We start from the raw sequence: 24,549 nt of genomic DNA, 5'->3' as shown, positions 1-24,549 counted from the left end.
CTAGAAACTACCACAAATCACTGACTTTGCTATTTTTTCCAGCTTCTGGCCTTCTTTGCAACAACTGTAGAATACTCTCCCTTTGAAAAACGCACACAAGACACAAAGATTGTGCTCAACAGGTTTACTCAGACTGGACTCTTAAATGCTCAAGAAAAAGGCACAGATTAAAAGAGACTCTGACTCTCTTGAACACAGCAAATGGGATTTTGATTGTAAGAAAAAAAATACTTCTGTGAATTGCATGGGCTGAAGAATTCAAATATTCTTCCCTGTTCCTAATTATTGGCCTTCATTAAAATGGAATTTAAATTAAATTGTATAAACATATGAAATAAAGTCTCAGCATTAGGAAGTTTTTCTTTCGTTTACTCTATGTACAAACCTTAGTATACAATTTTTACTTTTCATTATACATTTACTACATACTCTTTCCCAAACAGAGTGAGAGCAACTGCAAAGTATGTGTTTCAAGAAAATGCTCTGCATTCAGAAAGAATCCACCTGCTTTCTCGGCTGGCAGTGCCAATCAGAACTTAGGAAGAGATGACAGGTTAGGTGGGGGATCCACTCAGATGTAATCATCCTCTACTGGTTCACCGTTGACATCGCAGTAGTGGATGAAGATAGCCACCACACGCTGGAATACTCCTTTTTTCATCTGACGCAGTTCAGAGATCTCTTCTCCTATTGTTTCCATACAGATGTCTGCAGACAACTGTCCTTTCCTCCGGGGTGCATAAATAGTAGCTGTGGAAGGTACAGAAGAATAAAAACTATTCCTTTCTTACAAAGGAATTCACGGACTTGTCCTGCCTTTCCCTCCCCATATTTAAATTTCACAATAGCTCCAATACTTATTTAATATACTCTAAGTCCCTATGTCTGTGGGCAAAAGGAATCCCAGAACCTTACTCCTGAGACTTATCTGACATGGTTTTAGGTTACCTGTTTCAGTGATCACTTAGATGTTTTACAAACCAGAGCAATTAAGGATGAAGCAGCAGCCTTTTATTTTTTTTTTGTCTTTAACATTGTGTTTAAACTAACTACTCCTTTTAATCAAACATGCACAATTTTTTGATAATATTGAACTATAGTCATTGAATCTATGAATCAGTTTAAAAAAAATCAGAAAAAGGTATAGCCAAAAAAGGTGTCGTCTTCATCCTCTTGAACTTCATCTCTTAGAACTGAATCTAGGTAAGTATATATAAAACCACATCAGTTAAAAATACCTCTAATGAAGGACATTCCAAGATTATCCTAGTAAAGTAGTGAAAGAATAGAAAATAAAGGAACGCGCATTGTCGGCTTTAGACCAAGCAACAAATTAAAGTTCTTTGAACACATCAAAAAAGACTACTCACTTCTCTCATCATCCTCAAAGTCATATCTGGCATAGCTATTTGGCTCTGCTGTCCTCAGTGATCTCAACCATGGGAAGTCAGTAATCATGGAGTAAGGGGCGCCATCCACAATGCCTAGAAGAGAGAGAGGATGAGAACAGGAGGAGGACAGCGGCACACCTGCAGCATCAGCAGCCTTCATCAAATAAAAATGGACCTCCTCACTTCAATTCCTCCACTCTCTGTCAAAGGTTCTCCACTTCCCTCACAAGAGTTATTATTCCTGTCTCTTATAATGTGATGCACTCAAAGTTACTTATCTTAGCAAGAGATAGAGCATCAGCTTTCAGGTCTTTATAAACACGCACCTTCTAAAGTGTAAATATCTCGTCCCCAAGGATACTTAGTGTATTTTTTCAAGTCTTCATCAGTTCGTGTTGCTTCAGGGAAGAACTCATATTTAATAAGCTCTCTAGAGAGAAGGATGAAAAGATTACAGCCAGTAGTGCTAGGAAATGTGAAGTGGGGAGGAGGAAGAACCAAATGGGAAATCCTATCACATAACCGTTACTTTAATAAGCCTGAATCCATAGAAACTCTCCCGTAAGACCTTCCACCTTTGAGAGTAACCACAGAGAATATGTATTGTATAAATGAGGAAAGCAGTTAAAATAAACAAAACTTCAAAAATGTATTTGTCCTTTTAATCATTGCAGTGGAAAATCTGAATAACAGAAACACTGACTTGAAGTACCTGGGTAACAGCCACTGTGTACAAGTCCCTGCTGCTGGGAATTCTTGCTCCTCAGCAAGGAACTGAAATTGACTGCACATCATCTTCCCCAGAAACTACCATTACTACTTGGAGCAAACCGGTCTTTTCCCTTTTTTAATTAAAAAAACTTGTTTTCTGATTTGAAGATATTCCTCAACCATCCTGATTGCTCCAACATTCAATTGCTTTACTGCCGTATGGAATAGAACTGAACAATCCTACAGTATTTTTCGTATGACCACATTTATCTAATCTACATTTTCCATTAGATACATCTTTATATACTGAAATTATATTATCACACCATCTAAAACACAAACTTCACTAGCCAAACTTTTTTTTTCTTACTTGGATAATAGAATACTGTAAGTCTGCAGCTAAATGTATCTCTGAATCAGGATTGAGTATCTTTTCTGTAGAGCTACTGAGGGGCAAGTACTTACTGGTTAATATTTGCTATTGTGTCCATCCAGCTCCGAATGCGCACCTTATTGCGGACATTAGGTGGGTTACTGAATTCATGAATTATGCAAATGTGGTATGGATAAGGGCCACTAAATATCTTTTGCTCAAGAGTCAATGTGTCAACCTGTGAAAGAAGGCAAACAAAGACGTGTAAAAGCTGTTTTTTATACAAAATCAGCCTTCCCTCGTTGGTCAGACAAATCAACCCGAAAACATGCATTACTTTGCATGAGAGAAGCAGCGCTGCAGTATAACACAATGTCCCAGTGAGAGTGCTAAAGTCAAAAAAATATTTTTGGAACCTGAATTAAGTTCTCTTATTTACTTGTCAAATGACCTCAACAAGTAAATGTCAGTGCTTACTTCTCCTACAAGTAATCTGCGGGAAGAAAGGGTGGCTCCCAGTACTACAACTGTTTTGCAACGCTGTTTAGCACCCAAAGAGGATGCAGCTTTCAGCAGCAGTCAAAAGATTAACTGCTGATGTATCAGTAAAAGATTACAGATACCTATGCGTTATGTTTTTTTATATTATCTTCTAATGCAATGACAAATGGAGATAGTCTTAAAATACAGTATCACCCAAGTTCTGGAATCTACAATAAAAGCTTTGATGGGATACAGTTTTAATAAACAAGTTATTGTACCATCTACATTTCTTGCATTAATTGAAGAAAATATGAAGCCAAGAGAGGTGAAAGGATACAGGTAGAACTTCATCACTGCTCATGATACAACAAAGTTGGCTGCATACCTGCTGCATTGGACGAAGATAAATGATCCGGTTTCTTTCCGGAGGCATCCTGAGAATCTGATCCAGAACCTGATCCATGTTTAACTTCTTGCACTGGGCGTAGTCAAACCGATTGACAACTGGTGCATTTTCTACTTTTAAGTGTTTCAACACACGGCACCTTGTAGCTATAAATAAGCAAACAAAATTAAAAGAATCAAAAGAAAACAAAAGAAATATACTACTGAAAAGACCTTAGAAGTTCAGAGATTTTCTAAGCAGGCTGATTTGAAAGAAGGTAAACAAGTAATGTAAATAAAAATTAATGAAGTAGTTTGGATAGCTAGCAACTTAAGTACACTGAAGAAATATAGCAGCTGTTTATTTTATCCCCATCATGATCAAACTTTTAATTTGTGAACCTATTACATGAGTCCTTTTAAAAGGCCATGACAAATTTAATGTAACAATAACCTTTTTCTCCCTTTGTTTCTTTAAGAAACAAAAAACAAAACTTGAAACTATCTGTGTATCTCCACAATTGAAAATCAGTGACTTCAAAACCAAATCAAATATAGAGTACCACAAAGCCACACAATGTAAAGGAAAGCTATTTCCTTTCCAGTAATCACGCTCGTGTCATCAAAATTTAGTTAAAGAATAATGCATGTTTAGAGAAATATTCCGAAATAAATTAAAAAAATAATTCCTTCATTCTCTGATAATTAGAGATACCTCATTTCAGAAGAGAACACGTTGTTTAGTGTAGATGTTGAAGGAAACATTAAATGACCCAATGCTTCAATACAGGACTAGTCATACAACCCAGAACGTGAATCTAATGTATCTTAAATACCATAATTGAAAATAGACTCTTATCTTGTCAGGAAGGAAGATAATATCGTGTCAGCTAAGTAGTCTAGGGAAGCAGGAAGAAATAAGAGAAAAAATGAAGTGTTCTAGAACTCATTTCATCAGTTCTCAATTGTTGTTTTATCTCTCTTCAATAAACATCTCTATCTTCATAGATGTCACATAATTTCAACTGTTGATTTTCTGATATTAATCTTCATTAAATATGTTACAGCTTAGAAGGAAAGGGACAATCAAACTGAGAAGCAGTAATTCTCAGCATCAGTTTGACTTGTAGCAAAGCAGATGATAAATATAAAACAAGCAATGGAGTAACTTTAATTCCTTCAGGAACTTCTAATAAGCCCAGATGGAGGAGGCAGGCATAGCATTAGCTACATACCATGTATGAACATCATTTTGGGGCAGTCTTTCAGTACCAAATCCGTTATTCCACAATTGGTCAAGGTGATTCCAACAAGGTTTTTGGATTTCAAAGTCAGGACCTGGTGAAAATAAAAAATAATTAAAAAAACTATAACAGGGAAAAAATAAAGAAAATAAAATAAGCTGAATTGTAAAGGATACTCCCAGATACAGAAGGATACTGACTGGATACTAATAAACATAATGCAGCTTCTGTACACAACAGACATTTGAGATGACTAAGCTCCTACTGGCACTAAGAAAAAAAGTCTTCCTGCTGATCAGCGCATCACAAAATGCAAAAGAACAACTTCCCAAGATTAAATAGAAGTCATATCAGAAAGCACAATTTCTATCAGAAAAATCTAAGTAACATCTATCAGTTATTCACACACTAAGAAAACTTCCAGCCTGCAACGTAACGGCTGAGCTGGTATATCCAGAGGTAATTACATATCCCATGTTTCCTTTAACAGCAGTAGCCTATGCTGTCATTTCAAAAATAAATGACAAAGAATAAAATTTCCCCCTGCACATCAAGAACAGTACGGGAAGGCAGGGCTTCATGCAGCACTATAACTATGAGCATCTGACAAACTTCAGTTTTAGCTTTAGCTTGTACTTTGCTCTTCACAAGCCTGTCAGAGAATCATTGCACCTAACAGAATTTTCCTCTGTACAGACAGGACAAAAGAGAGCAGCAACATCATCTGGCCCTACAAAGATGACAAGCTTGTGTTACCGTATCATTGTTTATGAGCATAGCCAGCTGATAAACCTGTACCAGGTGAGGAAAAGACCTTACTTGAACATGATCATCCTCAATAACTGGGTCACTTGTGCTTGTGGACTTGTCAGCTGTCCTTTTCCGCTTTGTGGTTTGCCGTGGCTTTGGCTTGGCCACCTCTGAAAACAGAGCACCAGAAAAAGTTTTTCTCTGTTTGCATTTTAGGAGAACATCCATAGAGGCAATTCCTAGCTGAAAGTGTCATTTAGTACACCTATTTCTTACAGAACTAGATCAAAATACCTGTCTGTCCTGCAAACAACTACATATCTTTTCCTTGCACCAAAAAACATGTTCAGGTTTGTTGCTCTGAATCATTCATGAAGAATAATAACCTGAGGGGAGGAAGTGCTGTTCATAGATGAGAACACAGGAATGCTGAACTTACTGGTCCAAAATCAGAGATGAAGAGCCAAGAAAAGAACAGATAATGAGTTGTTAGGTTACACTTCGTTCTCTGCAGCAAACAATGTTCTTAATGAATGCAAGAACCAAAATAACTTCAAAGCTTTAAATAGTAGAAATATTCCCAAACTACTTGAAAATCTGTTCCATATAACTGTCACCAACTTTTTCCTGATATTGCAAACAATGCCCAGGTATAAAATACTTAGAGGTTCCCAAGCTGCTTCTTACTCCGTTACCTGCATCTATGATATCAAATTCCTGTTCGATTTTAAAACATAAAACTGAAAAAAACGGTAATAGATGACAAACCTTACTTCCTACATCAAGACAAAAAGTATACCCTAGAATTAATTTTCTGTGATTGACAGATCAAAAATATAAATTATTTTACTAAAATGAAGCTTCCTTTAACTTTTTTTTTGTTTAAACAGATGGCATCTTTACAACAATTCATAATCAAGATAAAAGTGCAAAATTTTACAGACAAAATATTAACTACTCCAATCTATATTACTATTAACATTCAAAATTCTCTTTTCCTATAGGACATCAAATTCCACCAATGAGCTGCAAAATTCAGGCTAATCCTTTACGGAATCCACAGACTGAAAGATGCAATGTTAAGTAGCTTGATATCCATGAATGATCATTCCCATGTTTTGGTTTGGGGTTATTTTGTTTGGTTTTGGTTGGTTTTGTCGTTATTGTTTTTTGTTTTGTTTGTTTGTTTTTAACAATTCCTAGAGTTATCTACAGTTAGAGAAATACTTCCTACATATAACATTGGTAAAACTTTCCAATTTTGTGTTGAACTGTGCAAGGTATAGCCCAAGGCCTTACAGAAGGTTCAATACAACATGCTTGTAACATGTGAAAAGCTTGCTTCACTACAAATGAAAATTAAAAGAAGTCTAAACAAAAAGAATTACTACAAGAAAAATTGTGGCTTGCGTTTTTACTAAGGAAAACATTAAAATTACACATCATCCTTTAGCCAGCTAGTAAGTGGTAATTTTTTTAAAAATTTCACTGTCTTTATTATTCAGCTTGTTCCACTGTTTAAATAATTACAAAGAAAACTATTTCTACTATCAAACATAGGTTTGTTACAGAAGCTGAAAATCAGTTTAATTTATGCCAGAATAATAGAAAGCAATGATATTTAAGGCACATTTTTAGGCTATTTATGGAAAAACATTTCCAACTCTGCAATGAAGTAATAATTAGATCTGACTGACTTAATGTTATTTTTGGTAATGGACAAGGATAGGGAGGAAATATTTTCTTTTGATTTCTGTAGATTAGTATCTGGTCGTAATGGAACAAGGTAGAAAACAGACATTTTAAATTTAAAAACAGGATCATTTCTTCAAGCTGAGATGCGTTCAGCTTTGGAACAACTTCCTAGGTGATTTAGGTTTTGCTAACACTTGGGAATTGGAAAGATATTGGGACATGCTGTGGTTGAATCATTCCATGTTAACAGACGTATGAATCTGTCATCAATCCTTTCTACCTCCAATACATATAGTTCTGTAACTACATGTTTAATTTTTAAATTTCATTTTACTTGCCAGATACTCTCAGGAAAGAATCCTGGACATATGAGGTAATTACAAACTGTGCTATGCCAAACTAAGATGATTATTTTGGCAAGCAAGCATATTTGGAAGAAACAGCAAGTTCACCCCGTGCATTTATTCTCCTCTCCCAACATTTCTGGCTTCATTTCAGCCCCTCAGGATTTTATCTTATTGTTTTGTTCATATGGTTTAGATGATGTGAAAAGTGAACTTACTTAATAAAAAGACAATTTTCAACACATTTGATCATCATGCCTTAATAAACCTGGAAGTAAAGTCCAATATGGAGGTGCACAAGCTTGTGCAGTATTATAGCTCAATCATAATCACGGCTTTCTTTATTGCTTGATAAAGTATTAGTTATTAACTTTTGCCTTCTTTCTAAGATCTGAGCGTACCTGCTGTCTTCTTCCTTTTAAAGGGAGAATTTTAATGGGGGAGGCAGTCTTATGTTTCAATGAATGACAGCCTTCACAGGAAGAGAGATGCTGTCAAAAGAAGTTGCATTTGGTTTTCAAATGAGTAAATCAAACAATGTTTAGTATGTATGGATAACATACAGAAATACTTGCATGGAGAAAAAAAGTCACTGGCATTTTTTACAGAGAGATTTGTTATTTTACCTAGCTATGGCAGTGAAGTCAGACATTCCAGATCAATATTCTGACCCTCTGACAACAACACAGTTTTATATTATTAATCAGTAAACTTCATGTTTAACTTCAGTATTACCTGTGGGTGTTGCTCTTGTTCAATACTGTCTCATGCCAGCGCAGTAGTTTACTCAGAAACGAACATATGCATATAGGCCATACCTGACTCTGACACCAGAGGGACATGTGACAGCTTGCTTCTAGCTCTTGTTAGTGGTCGGCGAGGATACTCTTCTTTATACTCCAGCTCACAGCTCCTTTGCTGTGAGCCCATGCTCTCCTCCCCACTGGCAGGCCCACAGGCACTCCCACTAGTCCTCTCATCACTTGCCTCTCCTGGAGACCCACAGTTTGGCAGAGTCCTAAGTGCAAAATCTGACCCAGTGCTGTTTGGTCCGTTCCCACAGGCTCCACTCGTGGATGGGTATTCCCCATCACAACACCCACTAGTCCTCCGCTGTGTGTCCTGTGGCTTGTAGCAGGAACACCTGGAACAAACAGAGCTCTCCTCAGTCTCTCTCTCACTGGAACCTTCACTTTTACTAGGCGAGCAGACACATTGCCTGGATTCATCTGCAGCTGCTGGGCTGGTGCCAGCAGAGTGGCTACCAGCCGTCTGTGCACAGTCAGGGCTAGGAGAAACAGCACTGCAGGAGTTGGATGTTCCTGTTGATCCCGTTGCATTACTGCAACCTGGGTAAGAATCCTTGCTTTTGTTCCTTTCAGGCATGTCACTTGCTGCTTTCATGTCAGCTTTAATCTGCTCACTTGTTACTTGACAACCTTTCTCACAGCTGCTTTCCTCGGCATGGAACTGCTTTGCCTGGCCCACTTGGCTGGCACTGCATCTCTTCCGCAGTGGTGTCTTGCCTTTACCGCTCACTGTAAGTAAAGCATGAGAGAACAGTGAGACAACCCAATACACATTTCAAATATATTGAGAGTGCTACTCTGTTAGACTACTTAAAACAGAAGGTAGCCTAGAGGATAATGACGAATCTTGACAGAACCATTCTGCTATTCACAACTCCTTCTGATGTTATGGGAATTAATAGCAGTTCTAGCAGTTGCTGAATCTCTATAAAGTCTTGCAGCTATTTTTATAGTAGTATGCTGGTATGTTTGTCAGTAAATAGACATATTTGCCAGAAACGCTAACATTTTGACAAATCACTTAATTGGTTAAAAAGGCCAAAGCCCAAAAATATTAACAAAACACAGTGATAATACTAGGCTTATGCTTTCTTAAGTATGAAGAATAAATCTGAAGAATTAGATAGCAACATAGATGTGACTAAAGTTTATGTTTTCAACAGCAATTCTTAGCTCCCCTTCCGGGTATGAAACACGATGTTGCTAGGTACTAGTCTCAGTTTGCAGATGAACAAAAATCCATAGTGAACAGAAATCACAATTGGAACTTAGACGTCTACTATCTTAACTTTTTCAGCTAATTACATTAAACCAAGCCCCCAAAACCATTATTGGCTCTACAAAAGTTCATTTCAATTGTCTCCAAAAGCAGCTTGTCACTATTGTGGGTTATTTCGAGCCCCAAAACAGAACTGACATCTATGCTGTAAGCACAGCACCCTACAGCCTCATTGAAATGTACTAAAATGACAGTGGGGATGATGGGCAGAGAGTATGTTGGTTATAAGAAGATACTTGTTTCATTGCTGCCTTAATTTGCCTCAGGCTTTGCAGAAATGAAATCAATACTAGACCAGTACGTATCTCAGTCATTCACAATGCAGGACTTTTATGCTAATTGCTTAGCTAAATACTGCCCAAGGCTTAAGACCATATGCACCCTGTCAATTACTTATAATTTGACTTTGACTTCCTCCTCTCTTACATGCATATGAAACCACTTAGAAAAGTAAGTCATCTGTTTTGCTGGAAAGCAGTACGTCATACGGCATCAGACAGAGAACTCAGACTTAGCACCACAGATGCGCAGCTAATAGCTGTAAACTCTACAAGAGACAACAACTCAGTAACTCTATAGTTGTCATTCTACTACAAAGCTCTAGGCCTCTGACTCCGAAGGAGTCATAATAATATTTATACTACTAATAAATATATATATATGTATACACACACACACACACAGTAAACTTGAGCACTGTTCAGAGGTAGTGAAGACAGAGTACTGAACATCACCCCGAGAATTCTTTCTAACTTCCAAAGTCCCCAAAGTAAAGTAGCCTTTAAAGTGTCCCCTCCGGGACACTCCCACAGGACCTGTAAGAACTAGAAGATGGCTACAACCGTCACTTTTTCTATCAGCAGTAATGCTTTGGCAGATGAATCATAAAGACAACTAGCTGCAAATTTGGCTTCAGAGACATGATAAATTATGCGCACTTGCAAATACAGAAGAGCAGAAGGTTTCTTCTGCCTGCAGAGTAGCGCAGCACCATTATTTTTGATCTGTCTCTGTATAGCAACTATGTGATCAGAGCTCAGAGAGAGGTGTCCCTGCATCTTCATTCTAGATTGATAACAACAACGAAAAGAGGCGGCAGCAAACAAACATGCCTTTTACAAAACTGTAAATTGAACTGAACCATAAAGAATAGAATGAAATGGAACACAACGGAGTAGAACCAAACAGGCCCAAAGAACTGAATCTTAAAGAGTAAATTTTGCTCAACAGTGCCCAGCCCTCATCCAACTGTTCCACACCTGAAGGTTCTCTAATTTCCACTGGATCTCTGTTTTTCTCCTCTCCATCTGAGTAATTCTGTGCAATGTTGTTAGTGATGCAGGCTCTTGAAGTTCCCATGTTTTCTTCCTCATCCTCACTGTCTGAATCATGGACAGTAATAGGTGCTGCTTTTACAACAGGCTGAATGCCACTTGGTCCTGAAAGAAGAAGAATGGCAACAGTTCACATAAAAATAAGTGAAACATAGATTAAAGGGCCAAAGAACTTTCAGAATCGCTTGAAAAAGTGACAAGATGAATTTGGTTCAACTTATCCACCCTTTCCGTGTCTCCTTTATTAAAATCCAGATATGGGAAGAGCAAATCACTGCATTTCAGCACTAGACATTCTAGTTTGGAAAGGAAAGTTTGGAAGGTTCACAACGCAAGACAAAATAGAGGTTTTCACCGTAAAGTTTCTCTGCTTCAGAATAGTTCGAAGGTTCTTCCACAATCGTTAAGAGTAACTGCACTATGTATTACAATCAGTTCCTGAAACTTCCACCACAAGGACAGAAATGTAGGCCAGAACATCTGCAGTTACCCTTCTAATCCCACCAGTAGAGGTGGAAAGGAAAAGCATGAATTATCAACCTGGAGTACAAATGTGCATTGTTAGTTACCTCTCTTGCCTACTAACTAAAATAATTACCCAATCACAATGACGCATCTACCTGTGACTAATACAATAAATGAACAAGAATATGAAGTTAAATAACCTTTCTCAGGAGCTATCTTGAAAACGCAAACAGATCCAGCATACCTGTATGCTACTTCATGGTGTTGGCATATTTAGTAGGCAATTATGTTGTCCAGCAAATGGTGGCTATAAAAGAAATCAAGACTGCCTTACAGATGTCACTAACAAAAATTAAATGAATACTGGAGCAAGTTGTTCTGGCTTAAAAAATGCAAAAAGAGACTCCATGCACTGCAGTGAAAGAAGTGAGGCCAGTACACCAGTATCAGAACAGCACAAGCTTACTCAGGCCTTCTGAGCCTTTGATTATAGTCAGCGCATAAATAAAGCTTTAATATCCAGATCTTTTACTACATAGGCAGAAGAAAACTGGGGAATGCAAAAGAGACTTTAAAATAGAATAAATTTATTCACAGCAGGAAGCTGTGCTAGCATCTTTATTTCCAATATATCAGACATCCCAGCTGAAGAAAACCATTCAAAAACAGGCTTATACTGAAGAATTTAACCCCTCAAGAAGGGGATATCAAAAGGTAGTTTCTTTCCAAAACCAAAAAATTACCTGCTTGCTCTTCATCGACCTCCATAGGAACGACAGCCTGACTGTGAGCAGGGACACTGTTGTGGCCCTGCCCCGCAGCCACGCCTTCCTCTGGTGCCACCTCCTCCATCTCATTTAATGCTGAAAAGATTGACATGAGGTCAACACAAGGAAATAAAAGGAACAGAGCCCATAAGCATAAGTAGAATCCAACTGGCACCCATGGAGAGTCAAAGAGCCACCAAGAACTAAATAACAGCTGCTTTGATTCCTTCAAGGAGTCTCAAGGTTGCACACTGAAGCCCCGTAAAGACTTGTTTTACATATTTTCCTTAACTAAGGCACCAGCCTAATTTTGGGGATTTACTTCTTCCAAATTTTCCGCTCTTCAAAAAGCCTTGTTCCACTGCAGTGAGCAGTACAAACAGGATTTACATATTCATTCCCTCAAATGATTTCCGCCCTTGCTGGGAAAGCTGAAAAATACACTGACACTGTGACATTGTCCCAGCCCTGACCAGCAGAGCCTAGAAAACACTTCACACATCCACGGATGAGCATCACACTGAAGTTTCACATTGTTAACATCTGTACTGCCACAAGTCAGCTATTTGATACAATAGAAAGATAGCTTTTATCAAAAAAGTGTCAGAAATATGCAGACAGCTCCCAGAAAAGGTTAAAAAGATTAAAGAAGCTACATACCAGGAACCGTAAGGGTAATGAGTTTTCAACATATACCAGTATCTTCTCTCATTTACATGGGACTCTAGGTAAATGGCCATGCAAATACCTTTACTTCCCCCAAAGGTTAACCAAGATCTCAGATTATCTCAGATTACCTTCAGCTGCAATCTGCTGCTCTTCAGCTTGCCCATCTTGCCGCAGCTCATTCTCCTCATTTTGGTCGTTTGGGTGCTGGTGATTGTTGTGGTGGATGTTGGGATTGTTGTTATTCTGGTGGTTATTGTTGTTGTCATTGTCATTGTTGGAGTTCTGATTGCTGACCAGGGCAGATGAGACACCAATTCCTGTACCTGCACTTAGGCCCACACGAGCACAACCCTGAAAGCAAAGAGCAACTATAAAGATTTGAAAACAGCGATACATTATCCCCATAACATATTCTAATACCAAAAGAAAAGGCATTCGGTCAGTAGCACCCAAGATAGGAGACCAACATGCATATGAAGAACTGGGAAACTGTTCCTAATATTTGCTTATGCTACACATTGCAGAAGTGTCTTAAGTTTGGCAACCCAGAAAACTTTCACTCCTCTGTTAAACTCCTAATGAAAGGGAACTCCATAAGGCATATAATCTTACTTTATTGAATTATATGCTATGAGATCATATTACATCAATACAAATAGCAGATTATATAGTCTTCCTGGAATGCAGTAGCCTCAAGATAGAATTTATGATCAAAGAAAGCAGTTTTCATTATGTTACAACAGATGTTACAAAGATTTGTGTTACAGTATGAGAGAAAGAACATTAAAAAATGAAATTCCCAAGCTTTGAAAGCACTCCAGTAGGGGAACAATGCCCCCATTTCACCCACTACAATATCATAAAAATGCCCTCACCATTTTAGAGGGATCCTTCAGTGTGAAAAAAATAAAAATCAACAAAATGAAGAAGCAGCAGAGGTCTCAACAGAACACGGAATCAACATGGGTCACGTTTCCTGGTCACTCACATCATAAATATCACTGCTCTATCTTCAAAAGAAGCATCACTCTCCCTAACAAAACATGATAATAGCAACTGCAACCTAAGTAATTTATTTACCAAGCTATTTAATGTATTACAACTTAAAAGCATATGTAACAGCTAGAGTTCACTGTATTTCAACTGAGTAGGCAGAAATAAAAAGCAGTCATTGAAATACACACCTTAGGAGGTTCACGGAACATCTGGTCCAAAGAAATGAATTCTAAGCTTGGCAATAACTCAATGAACTGACTAAAAGAATCTAGCTTTATTGCGTGGCATCGCACTAGGGTGAGGTCAACCAGTCGGGTCCATCTTGAATGATCTGCAGAAAAGAAGAGATGCATTTCTTTAAGAACTGCTATTTCAGTTTTTCATTTTTATACTCATTCCAGATTTGAGAGTAGGCAGCTTTGGTATCCCCAGCTTTGACTATTACCAGCATCATTATGGTTCCAAACCATTCATCATTAATTGTATTTATGAAAAAATAGAATAAGCAGCGGTATGAGGAAAAAAAAAATCTGTTTTAATATCACTCTATGGGTTTTCCATATTCTACCAACCTCCAAATTGTAAAGAGCAAAACAAATTAATTCTGTGGATGTCTTAGTTTGTAACATTGGGTTTTCCTCTGTACAGTTCCTATGAGTAATGTCACAAGTCATTTTATCATCTTATGGTTATCCAATGACTGCACAAAAATAAATTTGTACTTTCAGCTCTATTTCATAACATGTCAGCGTCCATATGACAAGAACCCCATTCTGTTTGTCTCTGTCTCTCTAGTACTTTTACCAGCTCTCAGGAAAATAAAATCCAGGGGGCCAAAGTTTTGACTATCTTCTCACCACCAGACCTGAAAGGATGTGCATTCAAGAGGTATTAAAATAAAAATACACATACGTAAAATACACATATCAAAAATTGGACATGCTGCCAATTTTACGATGCATTTTATATTTAAAATACTAATTAAAAAGAAATAATACTGATTTCTTCCTCGCCTATCAGTGCAAATAGATGTGTTTACATTTGTATATGAAATTTCTATATACAAAGTATGCATGCGGTCAAAGGACATTAAACATCTTTTGCAAGTACATTTCAACACCTCAGCCTTTCCTTGTAATATCTAATTATGCTTTTCCACTAAGAGGATTTTATGTTTTAAAAGTTAAGTTTCAGGATGAATAGCTCACATATAGTATTGCTGAAATTTTAAAAAGCATGCCATACCTGTGATCCAATTATTTGGGTTATGTAGATGTGGGCAGTTGTAAATGACCAGATACTTGATGCAAGAAAAAACCTCATTTACAGCTTTCATGCCAATATCTGTAATAATTCCTGGATTTTCAACCACATCAGCCAAGCCATACTTCACCAAGTCCCCATTTGTCATTTTACCTATGGAAAAAACAGCAGAAAATACAGTAGCAAACTTCAGAAAATTGCCTTTCATAGCATGATTTCCTAATTCCCTATTTTAGTCCAATTTGCAAATGGATCAAGCTTATTACTTCAGTTCAATAAAACTGACGCTTTCCTAATTTCAATAAGTACTTCAGGAAGTGAAAAAAACATTTTGCTGTATGAGATCAGCAGCCTCACCAAGGGTACATTAAAATTTTTTTAATCACTCCTAGAAAATGACTGAAAAGACATCAACAAGACATCATTTAATTCTTGCATTTGTCAAATAATTATGTATATAAAAAATGTCATACACTGTAGTAAAAACTCATCAACATATCCTAGATGAAGAGTTTCAAACTGTGGAAATTCCAGTTCAGCCATCTTCAAAGCAGAAAAAACACCATCTTTGGTCAAGGAAGGCTGGATCCGCACTTCATGCAACCTGAATGCAACCAAGAATTGTTCATATTAAAAGGCATGCCAAAACACAATTACCAAAGAAACCACTCAAGAAGATGCCCTCTGGTATCAGAATGGAAATATTATTTCAAAAATAGCAGAAATAAGAGGGTATTTGTATCTTTACAGCAGTATTTTGCAGTTACATAGCAATATCAGAGTTGAGAGACTAACGGCATGATGCTTTTCATATACAAGTCCAAGAACAAGGCTTAAGACACAAAGTGACTCAGAAGCAGAAAGAACTCCAGTTATTTTAGCCACAGAATACTCCTGTCACATGACATTCACAAATACTCATTCCTTAAACTTTTGAAGGTTGCTCTGCTTCCTTGTGTTCTTGAATTTTATTACCTAGATCTTATTTTCAAAAAAGAAGGGGGAGAAGAAAGATCTGAAGGACTATACCTTCGTGCAGCAGTTATGATGAGGTAGCCAAGATCCACTTCAAGTGCATTCTTGCAAGCTCCCAGAACTATAGTGTGCAAATTCCTAAAACCACCTGACAAAAGAACATTCTTTCATTTCAGTTATAGATAACATCCTTAAGCCTTACGCATTTCCACCAGTGTTGTCTTGACAAGAGAATTAACAAAACATTTTTTTAACAAATCGATTAAAGATATATTTGCAACAATGCTCCTCCAATCCTGCCCATTCTACTCACCAACAAATGCAATTGAAAGGTTAACGTATCAGTCTGGAAGTAATTACAGTTAAAAGATTAAACAGCATTCAATACAGAGCACTATATACAGAGCAATATACCAGAACCATAGTTCCAAACCTGATACCTTTAAAATAACAATCAAGGAAGGCTATGCTACAGATAAAAAAGTTAAGCTTCATGTCTCCTGTATTTGCTAGTATTTTTTATTTTTATCTATTTAATTAAAGTATGAAATAAAAGAAGTTCCATACCTGATCTCCAGCTATCTTCTACTACATGCTGGATAAGTCCTCCTAGAAACGGAACACGAACCAGTTCTAAATGCTCCAAATTTCGGGCAGAAGCCAGGCCCGTCACTAGGGGAACATACTTCAAAGAATTTGTGGGTCCTGTGTAGAACAGACCAATATAGACCAAAGGTTGCTCGGTTAACAAAATTGAACATACCACATTAAAGAATTCAAACATGCCCACATAAATCCTTCTAGATCAAGAAGTCAACAGAACTACGTAATTTAATAATGTAGAGGAGAGGGATCCATTTCTATCCAACGCTGCAAATAAAACAACTCTTCAGAATCTTGTCTAATAAGATTTCCATTTGCAGTTAATTGGTACCTATGTAGTTTCAACAAAATTACTAGATTTGCTACATGCTAAAACATCCCCTCCACAGATGAGCCGCTCTTACCTGCACAATTCCTCATTACAAAAGTGCGTAAGCTGATACAAAGGAAATCTTTAAAAGGCTGTGGTTTGGTGAGTCTCACCCACTTCAGATAAAGGTGCCTCAGCATTGGGATACAAGGAATCTCAGGGACATTCACCCCTAATAACATATAAACAAAATTAAAGTTTAAACAGGGTACCATTTTACACAATGCATCTTGAAGTATAAACTCTAGGGTAATTTTCTTCAGATTAATACTCTGGCTTTAAAAACAGAATGTTTTCTTTGCTATGTGGCATGTAATAAAAGCTGTGAAGATTTTAAACACAAGCTGTTCACCTCCGTTTGTCAACATTTTATTTATTTATTTATTTATTTATTTATTTTAAAGAATTTATCCTTTGGATCTGCTATCACATATATTGCAACTAGTGTTTCAAAAATGACACATTCCAAAAAAATTTCCTCTTAAAAAGAATGACAATCTCACAAAGTTTCAAAGCCTTTAAATTCACCTGCGTGGAAGCCAACTACTTCAGCACTAAACACTTACCTACTAAGTGCAAAGTCTGAATTTTAGCTCCTATAGGAATTTTCAGCTTGTTCTCAGGAGGGATTGGAAAAGCACCATTACGATTACGAAACTTCCCTAAAATATGAACTTGTGGCATATATGTCCAAATAGCTTCCACCAGCTCTAAATGAGAGGTTTCAACACCCTGGATAAAAAGAAGAAAAGCAAACACTCTTACACCAATTTAAGCAACAATATCCTATTAGCCAAGTAAACTTCTCAGTAACACGAGATATATAATGCAGTGTGTCATTTTACTGGACATTTATAGCAAGACTTATCTTTTTAAAAGCAGAGGGATAAGAGTTTAAATTCATGGCTGGACTTAACATCACCTGTGATTCTCACTGGTGCAATTAAAAATAGTACTTGATTGCAAGCTAGTTGTACATTTGCAAATATAGTCACAATTAACCGCTGCACAATACAGTCAGATCTGAATATAAAAAACAGGTCCGAACAGAAAGCCCTGAAAACATACTGGCAATGATTCTCTGCCACATTTCTTCTGTTAACACAGATCATCTCAGCTGTTGAAGGAAGTTCTCTCTTGAATCTAGCCACTCACCAACAGATTTGGACAGGCCTGCAAAGCCTCTAGAACTCCAGGAATGCTGAAAGCTTCATGGCCACGGACTCTGCGTCTTTCAAGATACCTGGGATGAAGACCATAAAGTTGTTCAATGTCTGGCATCTTCCTCAGCAGCGTTAGGAAACTGGAATCAGTGAAACCTGAGATAACAACAACAGATTTGGTACTTGTGTAACAGCAGACACCTAGCTGTAAAGGGAAAGCCAAATACGCTGTCCTCTTTATATGGTGGTACAAATTCTACAATGTCAAAAGATGTGTGCAGTGAAGCAATAACTTGTCTTCCGCTTCCAGATTCTATAAATTATGACCTACATACTCTTCTGCCTTGAATTTTGCAGGCTCACTATATGTTTCCTTTAAAGTAGCTGCATGGCTACAGAGTTAACTATACTTTCTTTGATTTCAGATAGAGCAAATCTGCAGACAGACTTTGTGTCTCTATCTTTTCGGAATTCCATTTATCAACTACATGGCTCAAAAACACCTAGCTAGATCAGTTATCTGTGTCACTATTCACCGGAACTCACAATTCCCAATGAAATGAGACAGTTTCTTAAAGAAAAAGATTATTTTATTTTAACATAACACAACAGATATGAAGGATTTTAAATGAGTAAATTTAAGACAGTATTTAAAGACTGTATTTACATCTGTCTTCGGTTAGGTCTAACCATCTACATAATACCAGTCCTAATAAATCTAACTTCACAGATCTTCTAACTTTCAGAATACATTTACTTTAGCTCTCTCCCCCAACAAACCTTAAGAGAAACCCTAAAATGCACAGACTTGACCTAGGTTGCCAAATTTATCTATTGTTCTGAAGATGGCTTGAGGTGTGATATCAAAACTTATTTATTCTTACATTGTTAACTGGTGGCAGATGAGTTGCTCTCTCATTCCACTGTACTTTTTCCTGCCTGCATGTAAACAGGCTCTTCTTGGATTAACCCCCTTACAATAATCAGACAAACACAGATTGTATTTACAGATTGCTACAAGATTCCCCATTTCTGCTACAGAAATATCCAACACACACACACACGTATATATACAGACACAGATTAATTTTCCAAACCACATACTCAAGGAAGACATCCAAACATCACAAAAAGTCAAAAGGAATTAAATTTCTAACTCCTCTTCCTGCTTCTGAAAATTCACCTCGTGTATGTCAGTAGAAATAACAGCCAGTTTTGCTCAATACTACTTTAATGCAGTTCTTGAGTGAGTGCATTACTCACCAGTGGGCATGTATTCCCACCAACGGCCTGCACATAAATCCACAACCTTCACTACTCGCAGATAAAGAGTGACTGCTTCCTTCAGCTTCCGGGACAGGCATTCCATGCACATGATATCCTGCAAGGGAAGGTACCTTTGGGAGAGGAAAAAACACCCCTCTGATTTATCAAATGTGGATTCCTTCGGCTTTTCCAAACTAAAAAACATCCCAAGCATAAGTACATAAATTCGTACATTTTGAATGCCTAATATTAATTCAAATAGAATTTTCAGACAGTACTCTAATAGCGTGAAATCTGGCTACAGAGAAGGAACCACCAGTTTTTCACGCTGAATATCAGGTATTTAAGGTACAAACACAATATTAAAATGGAGAGATGCTTTAGTTCTCTAATAAATGCTGCTAACCAAACCATTTGCCACATTTTTTTCCCCACAGTTTAATTAAAGGTATTTTCATTTTCTACTACATACTAGCATGCTCAGTTGGAAAATATTTTGGGGGAGCTACTGTTTTTAAAGAACTTGTCAGTAAGTCACTATGTTTTGAATGTAATCGGTACGGGTAAACATCCTGGAGGATGATTGTGGTGTAGGAGAGATAACATTCATCCAAGTTCCCTTCTGCATCTACTACAAAACAGGCACAACAATTTCAAAATATGTATCTCAGGTATTACAAAGCTGATATGCATTTCTGGACTGAAATCAATATGTCATCACACAATTGTGAACAAAATTAAATTACTTTTTTTTTTTTTTTTTTTTTTTTAGTTCTTCGTCATTCTACTATTCATGACATTCGCAAGTTAATTTTTAAAGTGTCCAAATGAATTCTGGAACTGAAAGACCAATTCTCCCCCCTCCTTACCCAGTTTTTATCCAGTAGTTCACACATGGTACCTCTACACTTTCTGAATAGTATGTTACACATGCATCAATGCAGGTGAGATCGGAAAACAAAATAGAAAATGCTATAATAATAATAAATTGACTTCCAATAAGCTGCTCACCTAAATATGTGGCAAAGCACTTCATGAGAGAGCTGGTTCATGTAGTCTTTTGGCTCATCAGCTGTAGTAGACTCAGAGCCTTCTCTGTTCACTGAGCATGGTTTCACATTTTTCCGCCTGGGACCCATATTTGCAATGATTTCTAAAGAAAGGAAATGTTCACAATGTTATGCAAATTCAGTGCAACTGAAAGAGAAAAAGGACAGAGTAGAGGACAGACCAGATTAAGCTTAGTTTCTCAAAAAAAAAAAAAAAAGCAAAAAGCAAAATCTGCAAATAAAGACAAACTCCAGTACAGCTGAACAGAGTTAACTAAGAAATTGAAAAATTCTTCGAGCAAGTTGTAGTTTGCCAGGTATTACGAGGTCTCAGTCGTAACTTCCTGGATTTAGAGCCTCCTCATGAGGGGGAGTGGAAGGGAAGGTGCTGATCTCTTTTCTTTCTGCTGACCTGAAGGAATGGCATGAAGCTTCATCACGGGAGGTCAAGGTTAGATGTCAGGAAAAGGTTCTTCACTGAGAGGGTGCTCAGGCACTGTAATAGGATCCCCAGATCATAGCACGAAGCCCGCCAGTGTTCAAGAGATGTTTGAACAACACTCTCAGACATATGGTTTGATTTTTGGGTGGTCCTGCATGGAGCCAGGAGTAGGGCTTGATGATCCTCGTCGGTCCCTTCCAACTTGGGACATTCTATGATTCTAAGAAACCAGGAAGTCCCTTTGAGCTAAGGCAAGCAGATCAAGAGAAAAATCATCATGGATTTAACCAGAGATCAATTCCTCTGCGTGATGGTGTCTTCAGAGATACCATCCACATACTACTTCAAGACAAATCACAGAGAGATTACCGAATACCGACTAGATATCTTCCGGTGAAACAGCACAAGGCCTCTGTCTAGCAGAAAACAAACAATTTTCCTTTTAGAAACGCCAGGCACCCACTGATCTTTCTTGGAAAAAACAAAGGACTATCAGAAGTCCTCAAACCAGCTCTTCTTAAAGGTTAGAACACTACATAAAATATTCAGGTTGCTTAGTTTTAAAGATCAAAGTCCCAGAAAAACTGAAAGACCTTGCCTCAGCAGCAATGTGCAGGATTTCTGTCCCCCTTCCCTTTACTGAATTAAGGTGTTTGTGTGTATACTGTCCCACAGCACATATACTGGCATACAAAGACTGAAATATGAATAAAAGGTTTTATTTAAAAGCATACAAATTTATTGTAGGAAGTAACAAACACGTAGCTGAAATAACATGAACTCAATGTTAATATCAGAATAACTGAGTTAACATCTTATGTAGATGAGTGGCAAGAGAAATGTCTTTACTACTGCTATTTAGCTGAGGAATGCTTTCTGCTAAGTAGGGTAAAGCACCATTAACTCAATAAACCTGTCTAACAGGTTGAATACCAAAATCCAATGGGTGAGGGAAAACAAATTTTAAAAAAGACAGATTTTGGAAAACTTAAGGGATGTTTCTGTTAAAGCATTCACTGTGATGCAAATACACCATAGCATTTGCTTCACATTGCACATAAGTGGCACCTGAGCATAAAAACAAAACATTTCACAGACATGAAAAATGACTGCATTCTCCAACATAAATAATTTATACGCTGACAAAAAATCTGAAATATTAACGGCTTCCCTGCAATCTAATTATTGAAAAGCATGTGCTTTCACACATTTTTGTATGCACTTTAACAACTCTATGTTGTCATAATTCATTTCATTTTAAATGGCAATATTAAAAGAACTTAATTGGCACCTTCTGCTAGTGAGTAGCATGAAACATATTTCTACCCCTGTGAATTGGCTAGGGCTTCTCCAGCCAAAACTAAAGACTCTAAATTTGCTGTCAGTACATATGCTACATTTCTTTTTGGTGCACATGGGAAGAGTTTGAGATGTTAATAATATTGTACTGTAATGTAGTTCAAATCCACAAAGTTGAACTACTTTTGATATTGGATTCTAATGAAAACAAGTATTACATGGATTCCAAGCAAATGTCACCTAATCACTTCATTTGAATAGAACTAGATACAACATAAACCTAGATGAATACAGACACATAAGGGAGTAGAGAGGTGTTTAAAGTACAGCAGAGAGAAAGACTGAAGAACTGTGATCAAAGGTAAGAGAAGAGAAAGATATTAACAAGCAGAACAGCATGAAGGGGAAAACTCTAGAAGCATCCTGTAAGATTTAAAGGCAGCTAACATGACTAGCCCTGAGTTTGGACGGTAGCTTGGCTCTTCCGTAGAAGTACAGGTGAAAAAGAACACCTACACGACAGTATTTGCTGAACACACACGTTCCTCTGGGCTCTGCTCCGGCCTGACAGGCGCACCTTTACCATTTCATTCTCCACTGGCAAGTTGACCCCATTTTCAAAAATAAAGCAACACGTAACGAAGCAGTCGGACGATTTTTATCCTCCTCAGCTCACATCGTGAGGACCACCGCACCGGCACATCGCCTTGCCGCCCACCCCTCGCCCAGCGCCCCCCACTCCGCACCGACGGGGCCTGCCCAGCGGCCGGGGGGCACGGCAGAGCCGGGGGGCAAGGCACAGCTCCCCCAGCCCCGAGCTGAGGGACGAGCGGCTCCGACCCGGAGAGCCGAGCTCAGAGTGACGCTTCCCCGGGGCGAAGGGCTGATTTTGGGTTGATTTGGGGCTGATTTTGCACCTCTCCAGGCCGCGCTCCCCTCAGGCCCTGTCAGGCCGCAGGCCTAGGGACAGCGGCGCCAGGCCGGACCCAGACCCGGACCCGGACCCGGACCCAGCCGCCTGCAGCCGGGAGAGCCGGGAGGGCCCCACCGCGCCCCCGGGCGGCCCCTCCGCGCCCCGCCGCCCCTCACCTGCCCCTCAGCGCCGCCCTGTTATGGTGGCCGCGGCGGGAGGGCCGAGCCCCGCCGGCGCTCGCTGCGCGTCCCCTTCCGCCAGCGCCACCAAGCTTCCGGGGCCGCTCCCGGCACCGGCCCGCCCCGCCGCCATCTTGGTGTGGCGGCAAAGGGGAGGCGGAGCGCTGCCACCGCCATTTTGGGTGTGGCCCGGCTCGCCGCTGGCTGGCAGCCCGCTGGGTTATGGGGATGCACGCTGCATATTTTGAAAAGAAACGGAACGAAGGGAACCCTGAAAGATTTGTTAAAGAGAGCTGATGTGACAATAGCGAACAAAGATGTGTAGTAGTGAGAGGAGGCTGAAAGAATTTTAGTAGATAAGACAGGCTAATGGGCATGTGAAAGGAAGCCAAAAGAATTTTAGTAAATAAGACAGGTAAGGGACACGTACTATATCTTCCGCTACCTATTGTGCAAAGAAACTGAGGCAGGAAATTCTGGGATTCCTCAGGAAAAACGGTTCCTGATAGAAAACAGGAGATACATTTCAAGAACCAACTGAAACCGAATCTGCAGTTTAAGCAGAAGCTGAGAAGCTTATGAGTCTGAGACGAGAGGTCAACCAGCGGTGATGAGGAAGGCTCACTAATCTTCATCCCCACGACCCCCAGTGACCACTACCAGAAAACACTGCACAAGCGTGGATAGGAGGAATCTATGAAAATGACTCCCTGGAACTAATTTTGATATAAAGCAGGGATAGGTCATGCATAGGCATATCGAGAAACTTCATGCATATATAACTCTTCACCACATATAACCAAGGCAAGTGCCGCGTTGGGGTGCGCACGACTTTGGTGGGACTACCCCCCATGCTGCTCAGCGCTGAATAAACATACCTACTTTACAATCTTACTGATTGTGGAGTTTTCTTTCCGCACATCAGTAGCACGTCCCCAAGGTGGCGGCGAGTGAGGCTGCTCACACGCCGCAGCAAGGCTCTGCCATTCTTCAGCACATATGTGGCTTTTGAGAGGAAACTAATGTAAATTGTCAAAATTACACCTCAACACACAGTTCTTTATGAACGGAGAAGTGACACTGATGTTGTCCACAGCGGTTTTAACACAGCCTAAAATTATTGCCAGCTGTCTTTGCCATAGTGTGTTAGAGGCCATTTCTGGGTCAGTATTTAGGCCACCCTTTAATCAGTCTGTTCAAACTGATCCAGTGGAAATCACAGTTTGCTGAACTTCTTGGAGGCACATTTCATACACCCATGAACTGAGCAACGAAGCCTGCTTCTTACTGAGCAGAGTATTTATTTTTGTTTGTTATGGGAGCCAAAGTGAAA

At 38.7% G+C, this 24,549-nt stretch overlaps 1 protein-coding gene across 6 annotated transcripts; it reads right to left on the bottom strand.

The window, feature by feature from the left end:
• Positions 1–109: 109 nt before the first annotated feature.
• FBXO38 (F-box protein 38) lies at positions 110–23,362 on the bottom strand. Of its 6 annotated transcripts, none has more exons than XM_040573374.1 (22): positions 23,214–23,362; positions 20,346–20,487; positions 19,332–19,465; positions 18,061–18,224; positions 17,472–17,637; positions 16,940–17,077; positions 16,500–16,637; positions 15,987–16,080; positions 15,431–15,561; positions 14,940–15,110; positions 13,883–14,025; positions 12,827–13,049; positions 12,006–12,125; positions 10,723–10,902; positions 8,194–8,913; positions 5,406–5,506; positions 4,578–4,680; positions 3,344–3,510; positions 2,568–2,713; positions 1,718–1,821; positions 1,371–1,484; positions 110–750 (listed from the first exon to the last, which is right to left on the bottom strand). In XM_040573374.1, the coding sequence occupies exons 2-22, from the start codon at positions 20,471–20,473 to the stop codon at positions 572–574; spliced, it is 3,564 nt and encodes a 1,187-aa protein (XP_040429308.1). In that variant the 5' UTR covers positions 20,474–20,487; positions 23,214–23,362; the 3' UTR covers positions 110–571. The 6 variants fall into 6 exon arrangements, with proteins under 6 accessions (XP_040429308.1, XP_040429309.1, XP_040429307.1 ...); XM_040573375.1 differs by lacking the exon at positions 23,214–23,362 and adding an exon at positions 22,702–22,922; XM_040573373.1 differs by lacking the exon at positions 23,214–23,362 and adding an exon at positions 20,796–21,206.
• Between the last annotated feature and the right edge of the window lie 1,187 nt (positions 23,363–24,549).

The sequence above is a fragment of the Cygnus olor genome, chromosome 14, assembly GCF_009769625.2.
Source record: "Cygnus olor isolate bCygOlo1 chromosome 14, bCygOlo1.pri.v2, whole genome shotgun sequence".
NCBI classification, from domain to species: domain Eukaryota; kingdom Metazoa; phylum Chordata; class Aves; order Anseriformes; family Anatidae; genus Cygnus; species Cygnus olor.
The sequence above is the reverse complement of the archived record's forward strand: the minus strand, read 5'-3'. Positions and strand labels throughout refer to the sequence as shown.

What these genes read in the sequence shown, in the direction of transcription:
- FBXO38 (XM_040573373.1), bottom strand. Translation starts at nt 20,820, where the DNA reads ATGAAGCTTCATGCCATTCCTTCAG. An exon ending in AGAAGATAGCTGGAGATCAG is followed by an intron (nt 16,081 to 16,499) that starts GTATGGAACTTC and finishes TTCTTTTGTCAG; the next exon opens with GTGGTTTTAGGAATTTGCAC. An exon ending in AGATATTTACACTTTAGAAG is followed by an intron (nt 1,485 to 1,717) that starts GTGCGTGTTTAT and finishes TCTCTCTTCTAG; the next exon opens with GCATTGTGGATGGCGCCCCT.